Source organism: Diadema antillarum, unplaced genomic scaffold, assembly GCF_040938485.1.
Source record: "Diadema antillarum isolate AM-2024a unplaced genomic scaffold, OU_Dant_1.0 seq00000514_RagTag, whole genome shotgun sequence".
Classification (NCBI taxonomy): domain Eukaryota; kingdom Metazoa; phylum Echinodermata; class Echinoidea; order Diadematoida; family Diadematidae; genus Diadema; species Diadema antillarum.
The window spans coordinates 206,655-228,718 of NW_027271468.1; the positions used below are offsets into that span (position 1 = coordinate 206,655).

The 22,064-nt window shown below is 38.1% G+C and overlaps 1 protein-coding gene across 1 annotated transcript in view; it reads right to left on the reverse strand.

Annotated features, from left to right (window-relative positions):
* Positions 1-226: 226 nt before the first annotated feature.
* Positions 227-22,064, reverse strand: part of LOC139734227 (uncharacterized) — a 30,235-nt gene continuing 8,397 nt past the window's right edge. Inside the window, exons 2-5 of the mRNA XM_071645027.1 lie at positions 5,436-5,576; positions 1,184-1,503; positions 966-1,147; positions 227-569 (exon numbers count right to left, since the gene is read on the reverse strand). Of these exons, the coding sequence (XP_071501128.1) occupies positions 227-569; positions 966-1,147; positions 1,184-1,503; positions 5,436-5,576 (986 nt within the window). The remainder of the gene's footprint in view (positions 570-965; positions 1,148-1,183; positions 1,504-5,435; positions 5,577-22,064) is intronic.

Consider the following 22,064-nt stretch of genomic DNA (forward strand, 5'->3'; position numbering starts at 1 on the left):
TCATCAGTAACGGTTCAGTCCAGTTAAGATTCTTTGGCTATGCTTGTATACACACCGAGATCAGTGATAAAGCTGTATGCAATTTGCTATAGCATTCTCGAATATATCCAAGCTGGGTCAGCCTCCCCCCCCCCTCCATGGTATCCCCATGCTCCCAGGTTCTTAAGGGGTGAGGCGGGTTAAGGGGGCGTGGCACATGCACACATCATCATCATCACGATGTCTCTCATAACGCCTTGACCAGCTCGGAGAGGATTGCCGAGTGGTTCTGCTCGACGCTGAGCGAGGGCAGCGACAGCATGCGGTCGTTGTCGCCACGGATGGAGATGATGGAGAGGTGGGAGGAGGGGCCGTTGTTCTGGCGACTCGTCTCCAGGGACAGCATTGGTAGGAGGCCCTCGGCGACGTTGTCGATCATGTACGGGTCCCCGCCGGTCATGCAGGGGTGGTGGTGGGCCGCTGCTGCAGAAGAAGAAGAAGCGTTGCCACCAGCGTTGCTGTTGTTGTTGGAAGTGTTGCTGGCGGCAGCAGCAAGCGCCGCTGCTTGAGGGTTGTACTCCCTCTTTGGGCTGTGTAAATAAAGAACAAAGTCATATTTTTATTTTTTTTCCACATTACACCTGGCATCAAACACTAATTCATGCAATGATTAAAAGCATGAGGTTTTTTTTAAGAAGTCCGTTGTAGGTGACAAATTGAATAGTCTCAATATCTGCTGGCAAATGTACAAGTCATATTATGTTGTTAACAACCACCCACATTAATGCTCAAAGGTCTGTGAACATTAACATTCAACATGATGCTGTGCAAAGGATAAGTTCCACTTCATCAGAAGAGATCAATGTACATGTATGAGAGACAACATGGACTAACAATTCTGCTCCTAATGAGCTGTCATCATCTAGGCTAGAAGTGAGATTGGGAACACCCCTGCACTGGCTTTTATTCCCTAGAAGCCGACTCACCGTCCTCTCCTGACAATCTTCTTCTTTCCCTCTCCGTCGACGCTCTCGAAAAGTTTGGCAAGCAGCTCGGTGTTCGCGGGTGACACTTTCACGATTCTCGGCGGTGGCCGCGGCTGCTTCATCCGGGCTTCCGGCGGAAGCTGCGCGGGTACCGGTCTCGCCTCTCTCGTTTCCGTCCCGCTCTCCCTGAGATCGCGAATCGCATCCTTTTCCCGGACCACTTCCTTGTCCCTCACAGATTCCCTATCCTTGGTCCCTTCCCTGTCCCTGGGAGTCAAGTCTCTGTCCCGTGGGGTCAAGTCTCTGTCCCGCGGGGAGGTTTCCTTCATATCCCGTGGGGAAACCTCCCTGTCCCTGGGACTCAGTTCTCGTTCCTGGGAATTGTCCCGTTCCCTGCCGAGGTCAAGCCTGAGCGATTCTTTCTCCACTGGGAGTTCTGTCCTCTCCTTCATCTCTTTCTTGATTTCAAGTTGCCCGACCGCACTATCACAGTTATCCGCACTTTCGACATCCGACAATGGCGTAACAGGTCTCACCTCTGAAAAAAAAAATGGGAAAGTGGTCACCTTCAATTAATGAGGTGCGAGTACACTCCAATTAAAGCAAATCAGAAGCAAACTGCTTAACTCAACTGGAGTTTTTCTTCAGGAGTGCTAAAAAGTGGGAAAAAACACACCACACGAACAACAACACAAAACATGTGGAAATAGTTGCAAGCATTGTTGCTGTCATTAGCATGAGGATAGGATCAATCTTGAAAATGTTTTTCTGGGAACTTTTTTTTGACAAACATTAGTGACAGGTGTGGTACAAGTGTATGAGCTTTGAACAAAAGGCCTATTCATAGAAATTACATTATGCTTCATTAGATGGCAGTACTTTGATGGAAGACGTTTTTCTGATCCTAAACCCAGACCCATCAGCTAGGAACTCAATACTCATCATATAAACATATACAATAAGAGAGAAAAGGACAGACACAGTAGGTCTCCTGTAGGTTAACTTTACACAGAAATTCTATTCTACGGCTATCATATGACTCTGATCTTATGACATGTCGATCTGATACGTTATCAGCAAACATTGGCTTCACTTTTTGGATGCTCTCCAGACTTTCTTCAAAAGACTCCTTTTGTACATCATGTGAAAGATTTGAATGCTGTACAAAATGATATTCAATGAGATGTCTTTCTGAACTGAACCTTTGTTAGAGAACACTAGTATTAGCAGTTGCATAAATTGACCATGAACTCTCCAACTTTAACCCGTTGAGGACAGGCTTATTTTGCTACAACATGCATTTCCCATACACACTTGGCGGAGTATACTCGGGACTCATCTTCAATGGGTTTTTATGCCATCCCCCCCCCCACCCCCACCATGCACACACACATACAATTGTGCACTGTGGATTTTGATTTCCTCTACAAATGTCAATGCATGTCAATGTGTGCTTACCGTATTAACATGAAGCAAGTTGTTTGGCACAGTTTAAGCCACCCCAATATGTATTGTGTACTGTGCACATATCGCATACAGTCTACTATCTTCCACTTCCCCCCTCACGAAAAAGTGTCAGACAAAAAAGAAAAAGAGAGGGGGAAAAAAAGAGAAAGAGGTATAATGTGTGACTCCTGGTTTGAGAGGTTAAAGTAGAAATCCATCTCCCATCAATTTGAGATCATAACCGCCACTGATTGCTTTCTATCCGCGGAAATCCTTTTCCCCTCAATTTGACATCGTAACCATCTCTGATTGCCTTCTGTCCACCGCTCCAAGATAGATAGCTAGAGCAAGAGAGGACTGAGGTGCACGAGTGGAAAAGAGCTAACAGCCATGGGCCTTTTCAGACAGGCAAGGAACTCGTCCTATAAAAATGTGGAACAAGTTCCATGCTCGGCAAGTATGGTACAGTCTAGGTCTGATGGAACAAACTTGAATTGTGGTGATTTTTTAGTAGCCAAAAGGTTTTTTGTTTCAATATTTGTTCGATGGTGGATACATCTCCATAGTCTGATTGATTTAATAATAATCTCTAAAACATTTATCGAGATAAATTCGATGGTACCCCTGTTGTCACTTCCATCATGCACATAGGGTTTGTTTGTTACATGTTTTTGTTTTTGTTTTGTTTTTCATGTACAATGTATCAATGTGTAATCAGAGTTGTGTGTGTGTGTGTGTATGTGTGTATGTGTGTGATTGATAGGCTACAGAGTTTGTCAAACAGCTGTTGTAAGGAATGTTATTTGAAATGACTGATCAGCTAGGTGACTCATACCAGTCTGAATGCTCCCCAACACTGATTATAAACTCGTAATATATGCATTTCAGCAATGTCATTACGTGCAAGCTCTTTTGTGAGTGTGAAACTCCTCCCAGAAAAGAAGAGAGAGAGAGAGAGAGAGAGAGAGAGAGAGAGAGAGAGAGAGTGAGAGAAAGAAGATGAGAGTGAAAATGGCAGAGATGCTGCACAAACAATCCACAGTAACCATGCCAACGGGGCATCAAAATACCGGCTCCCTCATCAAATTTGCCCTTTGATTCCTCACAACGTGCTCCATTGTCGGGGAGCAGAGAGCAAAACCCATTGGCGCACACCTGACTTTGCTGATTTTAATTGCCCCTATAAGGACACGCTTGACATTAGTCTCCAATTTCAAACCCAGCTGGTATATATGCACCAACTAAACAATCAAATGAGCATACATCTGGAATGGACGGATGGCTACTGTGCTTCAACATAATCTTGAAAATGTGTGTGTTATAGTGTTTGCCTCACAGATTGCATTTATACATAATTTGTATTTCAAATGACAATGTCTATGTGTAAATGATGACAATAGAATAATAACTGACATTTCTATAGCGCCTTTTCCATTGTGACTGGACACAAAGCACTATGAGATGTCATCCCTGGTCGCCATAGGAGATAAATAACTGTACCTTTGTATGCACTGATTAAGATAGATATGATCCAAATGAGAAAAATAAATGTTGACAAAAATTATCAGATAGAAATACATGTATGATGGATTGATATTCCTTCACAATGAATAGCCTCTGTCAGCAGATACAACATTGTATCCTTTGGAACACCGGCCTCCTCTGTGTGTACTCATTTAGGCATATAATGCACTACAATGTATGAGTATATTGTTTAAAGAAAAGTAGATATTGCTAATTAATAATACAGAAAAGGGAATGCAAAAGAGACTAGTCTCTACTGCTGACTGAACACAGTCAGTATAATGAAGCTGTTTGTCGGTATGGTTTTAAACATGCATTCACATTTTATTCTTACACTTCTCTGAATCTATAAGGCAAGTTTCTCAAAAACTCCTGCTCCAAATAAACTACTGATATCTTATGAAGCATGACTATGAGTGGTACAAAATGAGTAGCAAATACTGCTGCTACAACCATATCCAGGAAATGATATTCCTGGTATTGCATCGCAATGTAATATTCATTTTTCATCAATCGTTTGTCTATTACACAGGCTTCTTCCATAGAAGCACACAGAATGCCATTTGAAATGTTATTCATCAACTGAAATTGTTACTGGCAATGAAATTTGGGTCTGAAAATTATTTTCAGATTTATCACACCATATATGACTACAGGTGTATATGTGACCCTGCACCTCAAAACAAACAAAAAGTCGCCAGACATGAATTTTTAGTTAAGACCATATTCTGAAAGAGCAGACGTTAAGCTTTAAAATGATGTATAACTTAAATCAAATGGACTCTCCTAACCTATCTAAATATTGGAAAGAAAGCCCAAACTCAGGAAAAGTGTGAACTGAGAAAAGAGGCTCTGAAGTACAGTGTCTATTCAAGCACTTAATCTTTACCAAACTGTGCTGGCTGTACTATGAATGGGACAAAAAACAGGAAGTAAACCACCAGAGTAACAACAATGAAGGGATTATCAGATTAAAGTGAAATTAGGCATGCCTCATTAACACATTCTGTCCATAATTAATGCCAACTTTCAAAGCAGTAGCACTATCCTTTCAAAAGTTATTAGAGTTGAAAGTGAAGAGTGTGGACAAGGTTTTTCAGAAATGAAAAAGGGATTCTAAAGACACACCTAATCATACTATTCTACCAAAAATGTTAGAGATAAACTGCTAAAAAAACACCCTTTCCTGCCTGTTTTATGCTACCAAATTTTAGCATAATGGAAAAGAAGACCCGCTCTTTCAGAAAATATGGAAAAGTCAAGTTCGGCTAGGTTGACCCATTTCACTTATTTTCAGTCCTCACGCAGAATCAGAGTGTGCGACTTTATGTTCGTTTTGAGGTGCATGGTCACATATAGATCTTTTATTATGTTAATTTGGCTATTCAATGTTTCGTTGAATCTGTACATCTTCACACGCCACATTTGGAAATATATGTATCGTTCTGTTGGAACTTGGCAACGTGACTATACAACTACAGTTGTAACAGGTGTGCTTACCCGAGAGGTCAGAATTGGACTGCTCCATTTTGCAGAGGGGAGGTAGAACGGAATACATGGAGCCCGGAGAGGCAGAATTGACCGTGTTGGGCTGCTGCCAAAACGACTGCGGCAGGGCTCGTAGGCGCATCGGAATCGGTTCTGTCAGGTGCACACAAAAAAGAAGACACAAGGGTAGAAACGTTAAATCATGACTTGCATGAATGCCACATTTAGTGTAGGGGAAGATTCTGTTAATGTTCATGATACAAAGTAGCAATAAAATGGAGATCTACAAATGTATAGATTCTGAACTCTTACAGCAAAAATTTCTACTAGAACTGTGAAAATTCACAAAAGTAAGGTAAAAATGAAAGAAGTCGCAAAATTAAAAAAAAAACACATATGCTTCCTGAATCATTGCACGACTTGGTCACATTCACATACACAATTTTGACTAGGTGGTGATACCGTATATCACAGCCATCCAAGTCTCCAATTCACTTACACACAAATTTCTGACCATTTGAGCATTAAGAATTAGGGGCTTCTGGGACGGACACTGTACTGGGGCTTTCTATAGCTCAGTCGGTAGAGCACAAGGCTAGCATCCGGAAGTCTCCGGTTCGAATCCCGATTGAATCCCATTTTCTTTGCTCATTTTTCCACACACAAATTTCCTCACATTCTTTCTATGGGTTCAAAGAGAAGAAATCTAATCTTTCAGTGCAGTTGTAAAAATAATGGTTATTGTACAATGTAACAAGTATACAATAGTGACAGTGCATAGGGAGGGGTGATGACTGCTTGAATTATTGACAATTAAAAGAAATTTTCATATTGCTCTTTTACAATACGGTATATAACATCTGTGAAATAATCTCTGTGTTAAGTTTGCCTGTCTGATGGTGACTAGCATGTAAGTTTGCAAGAATTTTAAACTTCCAATGTCTACATCTTATTTTTCGGTGCAAATGAAAAATTAGATTTTTTTTTTTAAAAAGAAGCTAATTATAGGTTTTAAACATACACCCATGCATACAAACATACTAGATAAACATGCAAGCATAGACCTACACAATGTCATGGCCTTGATGCATGAGTACAATTATATCAGTGCATTGATCTGCATTTTGCTGTAGTATGCAGAACATCACATTAAATCACAAATGTACAGCACAGTACCAGGAACCTACAGTATCTCCACAGCAGTATATTAAGCTACAATGTGTAGGTTGTCAATCATATAATACATGTACTTGTATACACACACAAAAACACACACAAGGACAAATTTATCTTGTACGTTGTCATCAAACACGTTTTTTGTTGGTGATTGCTGTTTTTTGTTGCTGTTTTTTAACTTGAAACAATATCAACTTTCAGGTAAAATGGGTATCAAAGAAGAAACAAAATATCACTCCTGAATGAGGACACACACACACAAACACACACAAAATCAGGACCTAGAAACCAAATATAGATCACATCTATTCATAGCTTGACGTTCAGTAGCTTTACACAGCAATTCCTTCATCCCTCTCTCTCTCTCTCCCTCTTTAGAAAACGTAATATTGATTTCTCTCACTAGCCGCAAGCCTTTCATTCTTTCCCTGGATACAGCACACACAATAGAACAATACCTCTACTATCTAACTCTCATTCCATTAAAAGTCAACAGAGGTGGGAATTACAAGCTAGCAGTGTACATGTATATATGTGTGCTGCCCAGATGTGGGGACACGCTCTTCAAGATCTTGTCTGGCACTGACAAATTCTATTAAAAAAATTTCCATTTTGTAACAAGCATTTCTCTTCATTACTTTCTACTATTTCCATGCCTAATTCAGTTGACCTCAAAATATTGTACAACATTGTAACTTCCCCAACTGACTCAATTACATCTATACTCAGCACCGTATTTGTTACTCTACACGTAACTTCCTTTTTCTTCATCTTCTTGTTCTCTTCTTGTTCATTATCTTCTTTTCCCTTCCTTTTTCGTAATCTTATTCTCGTTTCGCTCCTAATTCATTTCCTCCTGTTTTCATCTTAATCATCATTTCCCTAAGACTTCACACATGAAGACAGTCTGCTATATTATACATGTATCAAATCTTCTGTTGACATTTACAGTCTCTACTAGATTCCACTCAACTACTGCCAAAAATTACGAGATAAGATTCGTATCATTTGCTGTGTAATCACACTCGGTGTAAATACTATCCCTGTTCACTAAGAATGTCAACTGGCATCTCCCCCCCCCCCCCCCCCCCCCCGTTATATTTTGACATGATTCCACTCTATGAGAAAGTGAGAATCAAAGATACTTTATTGTGTGAGCATGACTGCATTTCATTCAAGAGTGGTGCCATATTGAAGGCTGAAAAGACTTCAGGGTTGATGCACAAGTAAAGATTATACAAGTGAAATTTTCAGCAGTTTGGCAATGATGCATGGTACATGTAGAACTTTCCTCCCTGCTTTTCTCCTTTGCACTGTTGTAACCAGGATTGATGAATACATATATCTGTTTCCATTTTAGTAGCCATGGCAACCTTTATCCAACACACACATTCCCTGACAAATATTTACTGCATGATAACTCTGATCTTAAAGACAAGCAAAATAAATTGAGATAGAATGAATGAAGTAAAAATTAATACTGGTAATTAAATAATTGAATAAACAACAAATGAATAGGCCTAAATGAATAGATGTACAATGTAGTTGGGTTTTTTTTCTTGATAGAAGTTATAATCAAGTTTTACATGCTCACTATAACGTTAAATACCATTCAAGACAAAATACAAGGTGCAATTGCAGATTCCAACATTTGTAGTGACTGTGATGGGACTTTAAAAGTACAGATGAGTCAATGTCCGCAACTGCATAATTCAAGGGATTACTGCCTTGTTCAATCACTTTCCATAGCAAAGCCAAATGCTATGCAACAATCACTACACAATTGTAGGATGATATTCAATAAGCAGCAACAGCATGCATGGTTGCATACAAGCCCTCTTTTTAGTACCGTAGTTTTAATGCATTGAATGGCGACCACTTTCCAAACCACAAATAGCCCATTTCACAGAAGTAAATACAGCCTTTGTAGTGGAGTCTACCTACTGGATGTTGTAATCCTTTCTTTTTTCTTCCTTTTTTTTTTTCTCGCAAGGCAAGCTGACACAGATCAAACAGAGACATGTGAAATAGGAGATTACATATTGCCAGCCTGTTTCAGCCTTTGGGCAAAGCATGATCACTAAAAGACACAAATGAACAAAATTAAACAATTAGATTTTTCCTTTTTTCCTTAATTTGGGGTTGCCCTTGTATGAGGCTCCTACAGAGCAGAGAAAGCCAAGCTTGGCTGTCTAGTACCTGAATACTTGAATTATTATCATCTTTATCAACTATCATTATGCCTCCGCCACAAAGATTTGCCAGAGGCATAATGTTTTGGGGTTGTCTGTCTGTATGTCTGTCTGCCATCATCAATTTTGTGGACACCATAACATAAACAACCATTTGAGGTAGCATAATGAAACTTTGCAAATGTATGCATGAGTGGAGCCATTTCAAAACCAAATTTCATCAAATAAACTTTGAATTTCTCTTAGAATTGCATGCTCTCTCATATTACATAAGAGGTTTATCATTATCTCACAAAAGAAGTTGGAAACCTGACACCCCATCTCAACCAAAACTATAGATATACCATCCTTTAATGGGATTCTCCTAATAAGATCTACAGTTGTAGGCAGGATTTGAAAAAGATGAATGTAAGAGAAATTTCAACTTTTTTTTTTTCAAGAAGCCAGGCTAATTGGACAATATCTGCTCTCAATATTTAAATTCTATGCTAACAAGCAGAGAATACTGCAGTGCCATATTTTCCTGGTCACAAACATCTACCTGTCTGCTGTATTATTCTATCTACTTCATACAATAAGTAGCATAGATTCATTCTGCAATCATAGAAACCCCTTTGGCACAATAGATTGCAAGTGAGGGACTTTGAATTCTACAATCACAAAGTGTATTTTCTGATATGGCAATTGCAAAAAAAAAAAAAAAAAAAAGAAAAAAGAAAAAGAAAAAGACAGACCTGAAAGAAAATCACAAGCTCTCCACGAAACAAGAATTTGGACACATGTGTACAAGATGAACGTAAGAGATAGTGAACAAGACAGAATATAAGAGAGAAGGGAAGGGAGGGAGAGGGTGAGAGTAGGGGTAGTGGGAAGGAGAAACAGAAAAAAAAAATGCTTCATCATCCCATGAGTCAGTTCCTTCTGCATCAGCTGTGAATCCCGCAGCAGTGTAGGGGACAACATATTTTTCAAAACACAGTCGGACTTTGTTCAAATTTGATGAAAGGCAGTGTCTCACTCCATACCCATATATTCTGGTCCTATTAAATGAGGATGGATTTACAGTTAGCATGTTGGGGTGAGGGGGGGGGGGGGGGTGGGGTGAATGAGGGGGAAGGCAAGTCCACGCCCAAAAATCAATATTCTAATGACTCTTGTCAGGGGCAGTAAACAATGGTGGGATCAGACAACCTGTGTTGGCCTAGGTATAGTCTTTCTTTGCATGGCCAATTTGTCATTTCTCATACAATACGCAGCATACATGCTGGTACAGTTCAAGCTGTGCAATACATCATCTTCAATGAAACAATAACAATCCCTACATCACATTGTATTGCTCCATGTAGTCAATAATTCAGAAAAAAAAAGAGAAAAAAAAAGAAAACTGATTAATATCATGTGTACAAGGAATGCTGACTGTGGCAATACAATGTCACGAATGTGTCTTGATTTCATGCACACTTCCTTATCAAATTATTAAAGCTGTGCATGAAGGGTCACTCTCTGAATAGGATCTGGCTTCCTATACATACATGTACCACTTGCTTTTTATCAAAAACAACCACTGTACATTGTATGACAAAGAATAACCACAGCAAATGCTATGCCAGAAGATATGGTGCCATTAAAAATTGCTCAGTTGAAGAAATTCAATATGTTGTTTTGTACAAATACAATGTACAGTGTATGTACAACATGTACCACACAATCAACAGTTATCTTGGGTTTTGTGCTTGTTTGTTTGTTTGTTTTGCTTTAATGATGACAAATATACCATTGTACAAGAGATCTTTTGAAAAGAGTCACCACAATTTCAACCACTATGTTTCTGCCCGTGAAAGTTAAATACTACACTACAACAGCAAGATACATTGTACAATGCATTCGTCATCATATCAGCAAAAGTCCAATATAGAGTCTGGTTGTGCCAAGACTATCCATAACGCGCAATGACAGGAATTTGTCCAGGCCTGTGTGAAATGCGAGGGATTAGAGGTAGTGTATTAAATATCCTGTACGGCTGGTGAGTGTGAATTTGCCCGGAACAATTTACATCGACACTTTCCGCAACATTAATATCTACTGCTGATCACGCACTAGGCTCTAAAAGCATGGCTCAAATGTTGAAGGGTTTCTACAATCACAAATTCTCAACTGAACACTACTCATATCTCTCATTCTCCTTGAAATTGACTTTCAAGGAGTCAAATAGGGATTTAATAGATTCTTCTGCATCAATATCTCAAGCAATGGAGGAACTGGGTTGGCAGTGTACACAATGTACATTCAATGTTTCATGTGAACCTGGTATCATCAGTTTAATGAATGCACTCTGTTTAAAGAAAAAAGAAAGGAGAAGTTTGAGCTGCTTTGGACATTTTGTTCATGGTAGAATTTCCATCATCAAAGACACTTTGTATACAAACACACTATTGTCACTATACCAGCACACAAGTTATTCTATTATCCAAACTGTATAATGGGCACTGTGTATAAAAGGGGGATCTTTTTCAAGCTCTTTTTTTTTTGGAGGGGGGAGAAGGGGGTGGGGTTAAAATGCATAAAACTCTGTGAATTCGTGAAAATCATTATGCCACAATTAACACTTTATGAATTACATGTATGTCACTAGGGAAACATATGTACAAGTATGTGTCACAGATTTAATACAAAATGTATTTTGGAGAACACTGTCATTTGGAATCAAACCTCTCAGCACACAAGATGCATGTGAAGTGTTATTAGAAATAAACCTTGATCATGATAGCTCAAACCTGACTGAGAAAAGTATGCAGATCTCATCTCACAATGACAAACTGATTTTAAAATGCAGTTGTATGGAAATTAACTAAATTTGGCAATATACCATTAAAAATCTCATTTCTGCTAAAAATGATGAAGGTAGAAGCTACAGTACCTGATACATCCTGTAGATTCTCACTTTGAAAGACAATGACGACACAAAACACTGCAGTAAACACACAGTAAAATATTCATGACCAAGATCAGAAGGGAACTCTGAAAAGTCCCATTATCACTACTCTTGTCTTTGACAAACCCCACTTGCATTTTGCAGTATACTCTGAATGCCAATGTCATTATGAGCGTTTTCAAAAAAAACTTCGAAGACACACACACACACACACACACACACACACAGACACAAACGTATGCAAACACACGAACACACACACACTCACAAATAAGAATGAATCATCTTATAATAATCACGAGCCTCCGAGAACAGTCTCTGTCCGTTCTTTGCCGCTCATTTTGTTCCAATTCGGATCGCATTTCAATAAATATGCACCGTCTCCAGGAATCTCCAGGGACAGAGGAAAAAAAAAAAGGCAACCGCGCGAGAGATGCACTTCCCTCAAGATCACTTTGAAACACGCCACAACGATTTGTAATCTTTCACTGCAGCACAAGTACTTGTATGCATACACGTACACTGTGTGCAGTATGGGAACAGGCATGCCATTAACCCCTTGACTACCAGACTAGTATTTAATAGGCATTTGTCATCTGCTGACCTGTCTTGGGTTTTAAAGTAAATAGTAGGGGTTTAAACTTGATGATACCACCACGTCTAGTGGGAGATTTCGAACAAGAAGCAAAGCTGTACACTAGCATCTTTGCTACAATAATCTGTTTCAGCATGCATAAATTACTCTTTACTAGACTGCCATGTTACTCACTCAAGCTTTCTGATCATATTCCAATCCCGTATAGCAGATGTAAAGTGCTTGCGATTATACAAAAGTAGCATTTGTTAAAAACATTCTGGTGTGTCATCACGTGCCTATAATATGTACTGCAGGCATTTATTCTAGAAAATGATAATGGACAATGAAAGAATGAGATCAGAAAAGAACGATTACATGAATGAGTGAATGAAACATTTACCGAATCAAACTCAGCATTAGGTGTGTGAGCGATTGCAGCAAAATATCACAATGATTAAATATGGAATGAAGAAAATTTCCATTTTTTTTTTCCTGACCAGCACCTGTATTGAAGCTACCACAGAAGTAACTAAAAAGTAGTAACTAAAAAACACAACTCAATGAAAGTTATCAGTTATTCAGATCTGTCACTGTGTACATGCATGTTTCTTTTTTAATAAAAATCTTTTTTTTTTCTTTTTTTCTTTTTTTGGGGGGGGGGGGGTCTTTTTTTAAAATACTCTCTATGTTTCACACTCCACTTTGCATGCCTGGAGGATATCCATGTATTAGTCATACCAATCATCAGACATTGTATGACTACATTCAGAGAGAGAGAAAAAAAAAAACAACAACAACGCAATATCTTGCTACAGTAACTCATGACACCAAGAGGCGTTTTGGGTGTGGTTGTACACGGCAGATGATGTAACAGACCGAAATAGGATGCTGATTAAAGTTGGACAAACAGAAAAAGAAGAAGAAGGGAAAAATAGAGGTGACCAGATATGAGAATTAGAATACAATATGCACCAGTTCTCAGTCCAGCCACTCATATTAAATCCTTAGGGCTGGCAAGTGATGTCATTGCGCTATCAATTATTCATCATATTCCTAGCAGCAAGGGTGTGGTTATATTTGGACAGAAGAAAAAAAAAAGGGGGGGAAAAATAAGTATTAAACTCAATAAAAGGAAGATGCCCTGGGGATTGTTTAAGTAGTGCAATGCTGTTGATGCTCTTGACGAGTCCTGGAGTGTTAATAACAGCAGGACGATAAAATTGATATCGGGTGATGAAACCTTGGACACTCAAGACGAGAGATCTCACGAAATTTATCAAGCATGCTGTCTTTATATAATAGGAAACAACTCAGAAGCAGAGGTACAGGTACGGGTTGTAGGGATGCCTGAAGGGGCAAAAACCCATCACCATCAAAGTATCTTTTAAGGGAGCATTTTCAAAGTACAAGGCAATTCCTATGTAACACTACTGTCACAGAAAAGGGAAAAAAGGTAAACATTAGCATTCACTTTTGTAAAAAGAACATACATCTGCATGTATGTATATCTGCCCATTTTTGGATAAAGTAATAATAAGTACCGGGTATGTTATTTTAGCAAGGACCACTGTTGTTTATAAATGCTTTTCAGTCATACACACACACACACACACACACACACTCACACATTATACACAAAAATACATGTACGGTATACACATTTTGTACACACAGAGTATACACCTAAACCGTTCATGTGAACTCTTATCAGGCTTTTCAAGTTTGGCACTGTTATGTGTGTATTTGATTATCATTAAACAGTGTACAATGGATAGTGTGTGCTCCAAACCCAATGGCATTCTCAGCATGTACTCAATGTTACGGTCCTGAAAAATACACATTGTAACCATACAAATATACCTTTGAAAATATACTTTCTGAACCAAGTAAAATGTGTATTGTTACCAGCCTGTTGAGGGTATTGTGTTTTTCATTGTAGTGTAGATAACCGTGTATTTATGTAATTATTATTATCATATAAGTGATTAATCATTTGTGTAAATTATAGTATTTTGGATTATGCAGTGGTTTATGTTTTAATAAGTATATATCATGTAAAGCGCTTAGAGGATTTTATTGATAAGCGCTATATAAATACTGAGTTATTGTTATTATTATTATTAACCACTGTAACCCTACTTGACTTTTTACCTTGTGCATTCCAGTGTGGTAGACAATTATTTCTAAATTACTTTCACAGAATCAACAGTCTCCACTTTGCGTACAATGCTTTATAAAATTTGGCAATGAGTGTGTCTACAGAACATGCAGAAAAAATTACCGGTATTGAAAATCATTTCAACGTAGCTTTGTGACTACACATAATGTGTCACCACCACAGAGGCACAGTTCCATCGTCACATGCTAAAAATTTTGGATCATCTTGCTTTGTATGCAGAGGATGTTTCTCCAACCGAAGCCATAAATCTGAAATCACGATTTAATGAATATAAATCACTGCATTCCTTCCGATGCAGATTTCAATTCATTTGCAGATCAATGAATCATGACAATTTTGCTAAAGTAGAAAAAAAGCAAATGGCAAATGGATGGTGACACAAATTATTCACAAGGGGGAAATAATGACCAGTCTCTCCCCTTCCCTTCCCTACCCCCCCCCCCATGTGTTGAAAGAATGCATAATGAAGCACAGTTTTTATATTTCCCTGCCTATCGATGATTTTCACATGCTTCTTTCTTTCTGATTGGTGTACATCTTTTATTAAACACACTCACCACGAGAACATTCAACATCTTAAAATCTACATTAAGGAAGATCAACAAGATACAATGGGAGAAAACAAAAAATCAAAAACACAAAAATAGAACAAAAATACTGAAAACAACACTGAATCTTCTCTTGTTGGTGTTGCTGCTATTGTACAATATATTGTAGGTGCCTTGTATAAAAGTGTACATACAGGTATACCTGGTTCTTAATCTGTCAGGGAAAGATACAATATATGTAACAATGTAACAAGTACAATTGTAGGTCTTAATTGTAGAGATGTCATGTGAAGAATAATTTTGATTAATTTATTTATCAAGCTGAATCATGCTTGTAGCTTCCACTGTACCAATGCAAAATGATACTACAGTGTATGATCATATGTTTGTAGAAGCAGCAAGATGCGTTCACCACTACGGACTTCGCAGTGTATACAGAGTAAACACTGGCAAACCATACACAAGAACAAGGTGCACCTGCACTCCTAAAAACTGCAACGAAGCGTGGATGCTTTTCCTGAAGACATTTGAAATTGTCACATGTTACATCATCGCAGTTACCCCACAGACAACCACAATGATGATGGCTGACTGGTTGATCTCTTCATGTTGCCATGGTAACTGCAATGACAGCTAGAAGCAGTATTGTGATAGGTGCTTTTCTAAATTGGGTTATGGACAGAGAGTGTAAATGTCTGTGTGTGTATGTGTATGATGTGTGTGTGTATGTATGAGGATAATTTTATTAAAGGACACTTCACTTCCCTGTCTATATATATGGAGATAATTCACAAACTACAGTACTCTTTCCAAGGGCATGGATGGATGAACAGAAATGTATTCATTACTTTATCAACAACAAAAAAGAAGAAAAAAATGGATTGTAATTTGATAAGGAAGTGACACAATGCTATTAGTCTAGAAGATAGAAAGACAGCAAGAAAAAGAGAGGGGGAAGGGGAGAAGAGAGAGTTTCCAGAAAAAAAGAACATAACATTTTTTTTTTTTTTTAAAGAATGTTGATTGCCAAAATGAAAGACATATCAATAAACATCCCACAGGAGATGGGATAATTCACACGATGCGGATATAAGAATTGAAAGAGATATGTACAGATAGTACTCGAGAGAGAGAAAAAAAAGAAGAGAAAACAGAAAGACAGACAGACATGAGCAGACAGACAGATGATAAGCTGTCCTCATTGAGAGTGGAAGATGTTGCCAGGATCACACAAACTATCAGCATTCAGTTCTTGGCTTGCCGTAAAACAGTACTGTGGAGAAGGATTCCATGGCACTTCTTTCTATTTGGCATGAGAGTGCTAAATGAAAAGATGAGCAGTTACAAATGGAACAGATGGACAGAAAGAATATATTTCAAGCTGCTTGGGGTATATATTCAACCAGATGCAAAGATGGGGGTATTGTGGTGTCACGGTGTGCATATATGTATACACCATATTTCAAGAAAAATTTGTCTTTGCATAGATCTACATATGGCACAGGCCTCATACAGTATGTATGGGCATCTCCTATGACAATGACATACATTGTACATTGTACATTATAAAAGACACACACGGCCAGTGCATACAATGGGATGAGAGATTTACATGTATCATACCAACGAGATCTGAACAGAAAGTGAGCTGGTTTAGTCGTAGATCTACTTCGGATGGAAGCAGTTACAGGAGAATCTGATAGACAAGAGCAGGAGTAAATACAGATCGGACAGAGATGACGAGAAAAGAGTAATTCACCCACTCAGAGATTATATCACTTTGTAAATAGAACAAAACTGTCGTACAATGATCAGTGACAAAGAAATGAGCAGCGAGAAAGAGAAAAAAAAAGGAATAAATCTATATCAATGTACAATGTAATGCTATACATTCTGAAGGTAGGTAGTTTGTGAAGAAGATAATCGTTTTATATATTTACAGTAGCAACAGTTATTGACTGTGTGTACAGTTGTACATTTGCATACACAATCATGTACACGTACGCAGACATTATGCAGCGAGTTTAATACACGCAGTGTGTGTTTGAAATAGAGATAGAAAATAATCACAACAATTGCAGTCACAACTTCTTGAAACAGGAAGAGAGAGAGAGAGAGAGAAAGAAAGAAACTCAAGTGGGAGAGAAGGAGGAGAGATAGAACGTGGAAAGAAAATGAGAGATGGCTGGATGAAAATTAGGCACTTGAGGGGTGGCAGAGATTGGTTTCAGCTGCTACTCTTCCCTGCCGTGTGTCGTAGCAGTGCCATCGCCCCATACACAAACAGCCACCACGCTCTATACTCTGCACGGCTGCCGTCGTCGCCCGCTGCTACCACTGCTGCCGTGAGAGAGAGAGGAAGAGGGGAGAGAAAGAGGAAAGAACCTCCTGTTGCTAGGCAACAAGCACATCACATGTAAACTCGGGCCGCATTGCTGTCGTGGAGCCCAACGACCGCTGATGCATCAATTACACGCCGAGTGTTGAAAGGGAGACGTTAGTTTCTTCAATTCCCTCCCCCCCCCCCCTTCTCTTTCATGGTTGCACAGCATGTACAGATGTAGCATGAGAAAATTTATCACCCTTCATTTAAACACCATGATGTTATTGGTGTCACAAGATACACCAGTTTTCTTTTTTCTATATTCTATGCTGATGCTTGCTGCTTTTAAAGATATTTGCCTGGTTTTGAAAATGCTTTGTTTTATAAACATTTGCAGTGAAAGCACTGGTAGCTAACATGCATAAAAGAACGATATTATCTGAGAATAATAAAGTTGTTGCTCATCCTCAAAATGTCAGCAGTGGACTAAACTTCAAAGTTTGGATTGCACAACACAAACTTCGTGAATATTACAAGTAATGTTCTTCATGAGGAGTACAAACTCTGTACCTCTGGTATTTTTCTTCCTATTTCCAAGTTATTAGACAGTCTGTTCCTTACTTGTAATAGACACATTGATTTTGTTTTGTTGGTAAAATTTCTCAAATTCTCCACTCTCAATGTTGAATGACCTTGCACAAGTACTGAACAAGTGGATTTTGATATACAATGTAGCTTGAGATTGAAGTTAGCAATCTTGTGAAAAAAAAAAAATTCTAATGTGGGGGTTTTACAGCACTTTAAGGTGTTTTTTTTTAAGAGCCTACATGTACATGATTAAGCTTAAATTCCATATGTCCCTGAATAAACGATACCATGCAGAATTGAAAAAATAATGACCAGGTTAAGCTATGATTAAGTACATGTATGCATGTTTCTAACAATCCTGTCAAAATTGTGTGGGTTTTTTTTTTCTGTATCAAATTAAAGACAAACATGTCTTTTACCCAGGAACATTACCCTTAGAATCTGATGAATGAATGAAAATGATAGCACTGCATTCTGATAATTTTCAAAATTACGATTATTTTTTATTCGGCATTTCAGACATTGCACATGTATTCCTTCAAAAACACACTGTCATTTTATGTCAGTATCAATGTGTATTGCATGTGTCACATTTTTAAAGTACATTTAATGAAATATATGTTTTGCAATAACTGTTGATTACCACCAATAATACAATTGTAGCTCAAGGCTATAGCTTAGCTCAAGGCTATAGCTTTATAGAAACCCCCGACAGTCAGCGTGTTTACCACTGACACTGCCGTTCTGCAAATTTTCCATGGAGGCATAATTTGTGGGTCACCTCATTGCTGTGACAACGTCGAAGGCAAATTGTCATCCTCATTCCAAATGAATGCTCCGGTTAAAAAAAATTAAAAAAATAAAAAAGATACGCACGCGAGCACTGAATACGTTGAATCTTTGTGGATGATGTGTTGTCCGTCAACATATATTCTCCTGCACTGCATGGAGATGATATAGTAGATTGTGAAGATTTTTGTAATTGTTTTAGATCAAAACATCCCCTTCTTGTCTAATCTTTATTAAAGGTATTTTTTACCTTTAGAAATGCAGTGATTTAAAAAAAAAAAATGTTTGAGTTACATGTATCTTATTTGATGCATGTAACAATTTTGCAATATAAATCCTAAAATACAAGGAGCTATTACTATTTTTCTCAATAAACCATAACTGTAGACAGTTTATTCTATAAACAAATTTTATTATAGTTCTTGTTCACATTGACTATAGTGGCCCCATTTTTACTTTGGCTGATCCTATCCCTAACTCACATTTTAGAACTATTTTGAAGCATGAAAGGTGGGTTTTTGTTTCATCTGCAAATGGTAAACAATGCCTTTAAAGACAGTACATGTCTTACTGTTGCAGTTAGAAGCATTTGCTTGTCAGTATTGGCAGAATGTGGAAAAGATTCTCTATATTGGCTCAGCAGGGCATAAAAACAGTTCATATTCATGAAAAAAAAAACCCTATTTCATCTGAAACAGCAAGTTTGGCAGGAGACATCAAAGAAGAACAACAAATGCATTCTGCAGCCCTGAGAATTTGGAGTGGAAATTAGTCTAGGTTGTAGATATTTTTTAGCTAGTGACTAGAAATGACAAATGTTCATAATATCACAGTACCTTACAGGTTCATTTCAGGGTTTTTTTATCATCAATTCTTCTTGTTTTACTTTTTCTTTTTTCCCCCTTTTTTCATTTTTTTTCTTTTCATTTACAATGTTACCAATACAAATGTACTTTAAAATACTATCTTTGGCAAATAATGCTTGACAAGGAGAAACTATTCCTTTGATAAAGATGTCCTCACTTTGGAGTTTTGTTTATTTCAGTGTAGTAGTCACGTTTGAGATAAAATGATAAAATGATAACATGAATCCTGCCCTCAATGCGGGAGAGATAATATTTCAAAATCATGAATATGAATCATTGATTGAAGATGAGAATGAATTATCTCAATGCAATGAAAACAATGTATTCTATCAGAAGACTGTAAAATGTAATTTACCAAATGCAGTACAAATTGTATGTGTGCAGAGGCATTGTATCTGAATGTAAAGCTACACTGTCTTGTGATTTCGCACTCTCACTGCTGGCTTGAAGCATGTTGGGATAAAACATAGAGGACACAAAACCTAAGTGTAGGAATTTGTCAACGTGGCTGGATGTCTGCGTGAAGGTCCATTCCATCATCCTCCCTGCTGTTAGGGGAGATACCAGAATCCCTTCTCTTCACCACATCTTCATCTTCCTCCTCCTCCTCCTTCTCCTCCTCCTCATCCTCCTCCTCTTGCTCATCTTCTTTCTCTGCTATCTTGGATGCTGCAGTCCATCACCAATGTCTTTATCCCACACCACGAAATGTAAACAAGATCCTGCCCTTGGATGAAAGAGGATATCTGCGTTTCAACTCCGCGCATACCTCACAGGCTGTGTCCTTCTGAAGAATCATCCCCAACCATGTCTCATCCTATAGACCGTGGATGTGTACCATGCCAACGCCATTATGTACACACGGGACTGTGCACACGACATGACGCATCGCATTAGCGCTAGGAGTCTCTGACATGGGCATTGCATGCACTGGCATGTACTGTGCAAACAAAAACAAGATGGGATTCGAAAGTACAGCAGCCCGTATCTAGAATTTACGATCGAGACACAAACATAGTCTCATTAAATTGAAAGCTAATGATACATGATTCATATCTATCAACGTTTATGATGTTCTCAATAAAGACACATGAGATTTATATTATCAAACCGTTTTATCAACTGATAACAGAATCTATAATGTATAGTCTGTTTTTGTTATGTATGATTGTGGAAACCATCTTTTGTTTGTTTGTTTGTTTTTATTTATTTGTTTTGTTTGTTTGTTTTTATTTATTTGGTTTGTTTGTTTGTTTGTTTGTTTGTTTGTTTGTTTGTTTGTTTGTTTTTGCCAACTGAAAAGGCTATGTGCTGCATTTATCACTATGGTCTGGCAATGGCAACTGTATGACCTATGGTTTACACATTACATGACCCTTAGCTCAGCTGTACAATGTATCAGCAGCAATAAAATCGAACAGTAACATGCTTCCACTATTAAATTACTAGCAAACTGTTCTGCCAAATTTACATCCATATTAGTTAGTAAAAAAACAAATGGAATGAATTCCAGAATTTTCTTGTAAAAACTAAAAAACGCTAAAAAGGAAACATAAAACTAGCCACACTGTCAATAAAATCTCACTGCAAAGACTAATGAGAGCAAAGTGACAACCACTAATTGATGTCTTGCGCTGCATTTTAAAAGCATTTTAAGATTCGTCCCCTTTAGGGTGGGATTTCACGGAGCACGCGAACGATTTGCGAAGGACGCGAATGACAAAATCCAACATTCGGAAAAGTTTTTCTCCGAATGTGTTCCGACAATGAAGCCGAAAACTATTCTTGCGCATTTTGTGCGAAGTTTCCACGACGTTTGTGCGAATGTCGTGTGTATCATTGCGAAAGTACAGCATGTTACGTACACGAAGAACACGCGACGGAAATGCGAACAACGAAACATTTCCAATAATCATGGGAGAAAATGTACCCAAGGAGAGGTGGAAGCTGTCTTGAGTTGAATTTTTTTTCTTTCCTCTATTTCTCCTTACTTTTTCTCTCATTTCTCTATCGTGTGCTTGCCTACATTCTTTTTCCTAATACCTATCTCCACTAGAAACGAGCATCTGATTTTTTTTTTTCAGTTCCTCCGACACATAATCTCTATAGTTCAAATGAAATTTTACATACTTAAGATTAATCTTAAGTGTATTCTGCGATTTTTTTTGTATATCAAACATTTCTTTCTCTTTGCTAGTCTTTAATTTCTTTTGTTACTATAGTTGTTAATAATTCTTTGATGTTTAGATGTATGCTACGATTTTTATCTGTAGAAAACGTATAAGTCATACATCCCCCAAACGTGCGCTAAACGTTCGCGAGAATGTCTCAAAATGTACGCGAACAGTTTGCGATTACGTCGTAAAATGATCGGAAAAACTTCGCAGATTTCGCATAACATACGCGAGACATTCTCCAAAGTTTCGGAGACTGTTTGGGGTTTCACGAACATTTTGCGAACATCGCGCGTG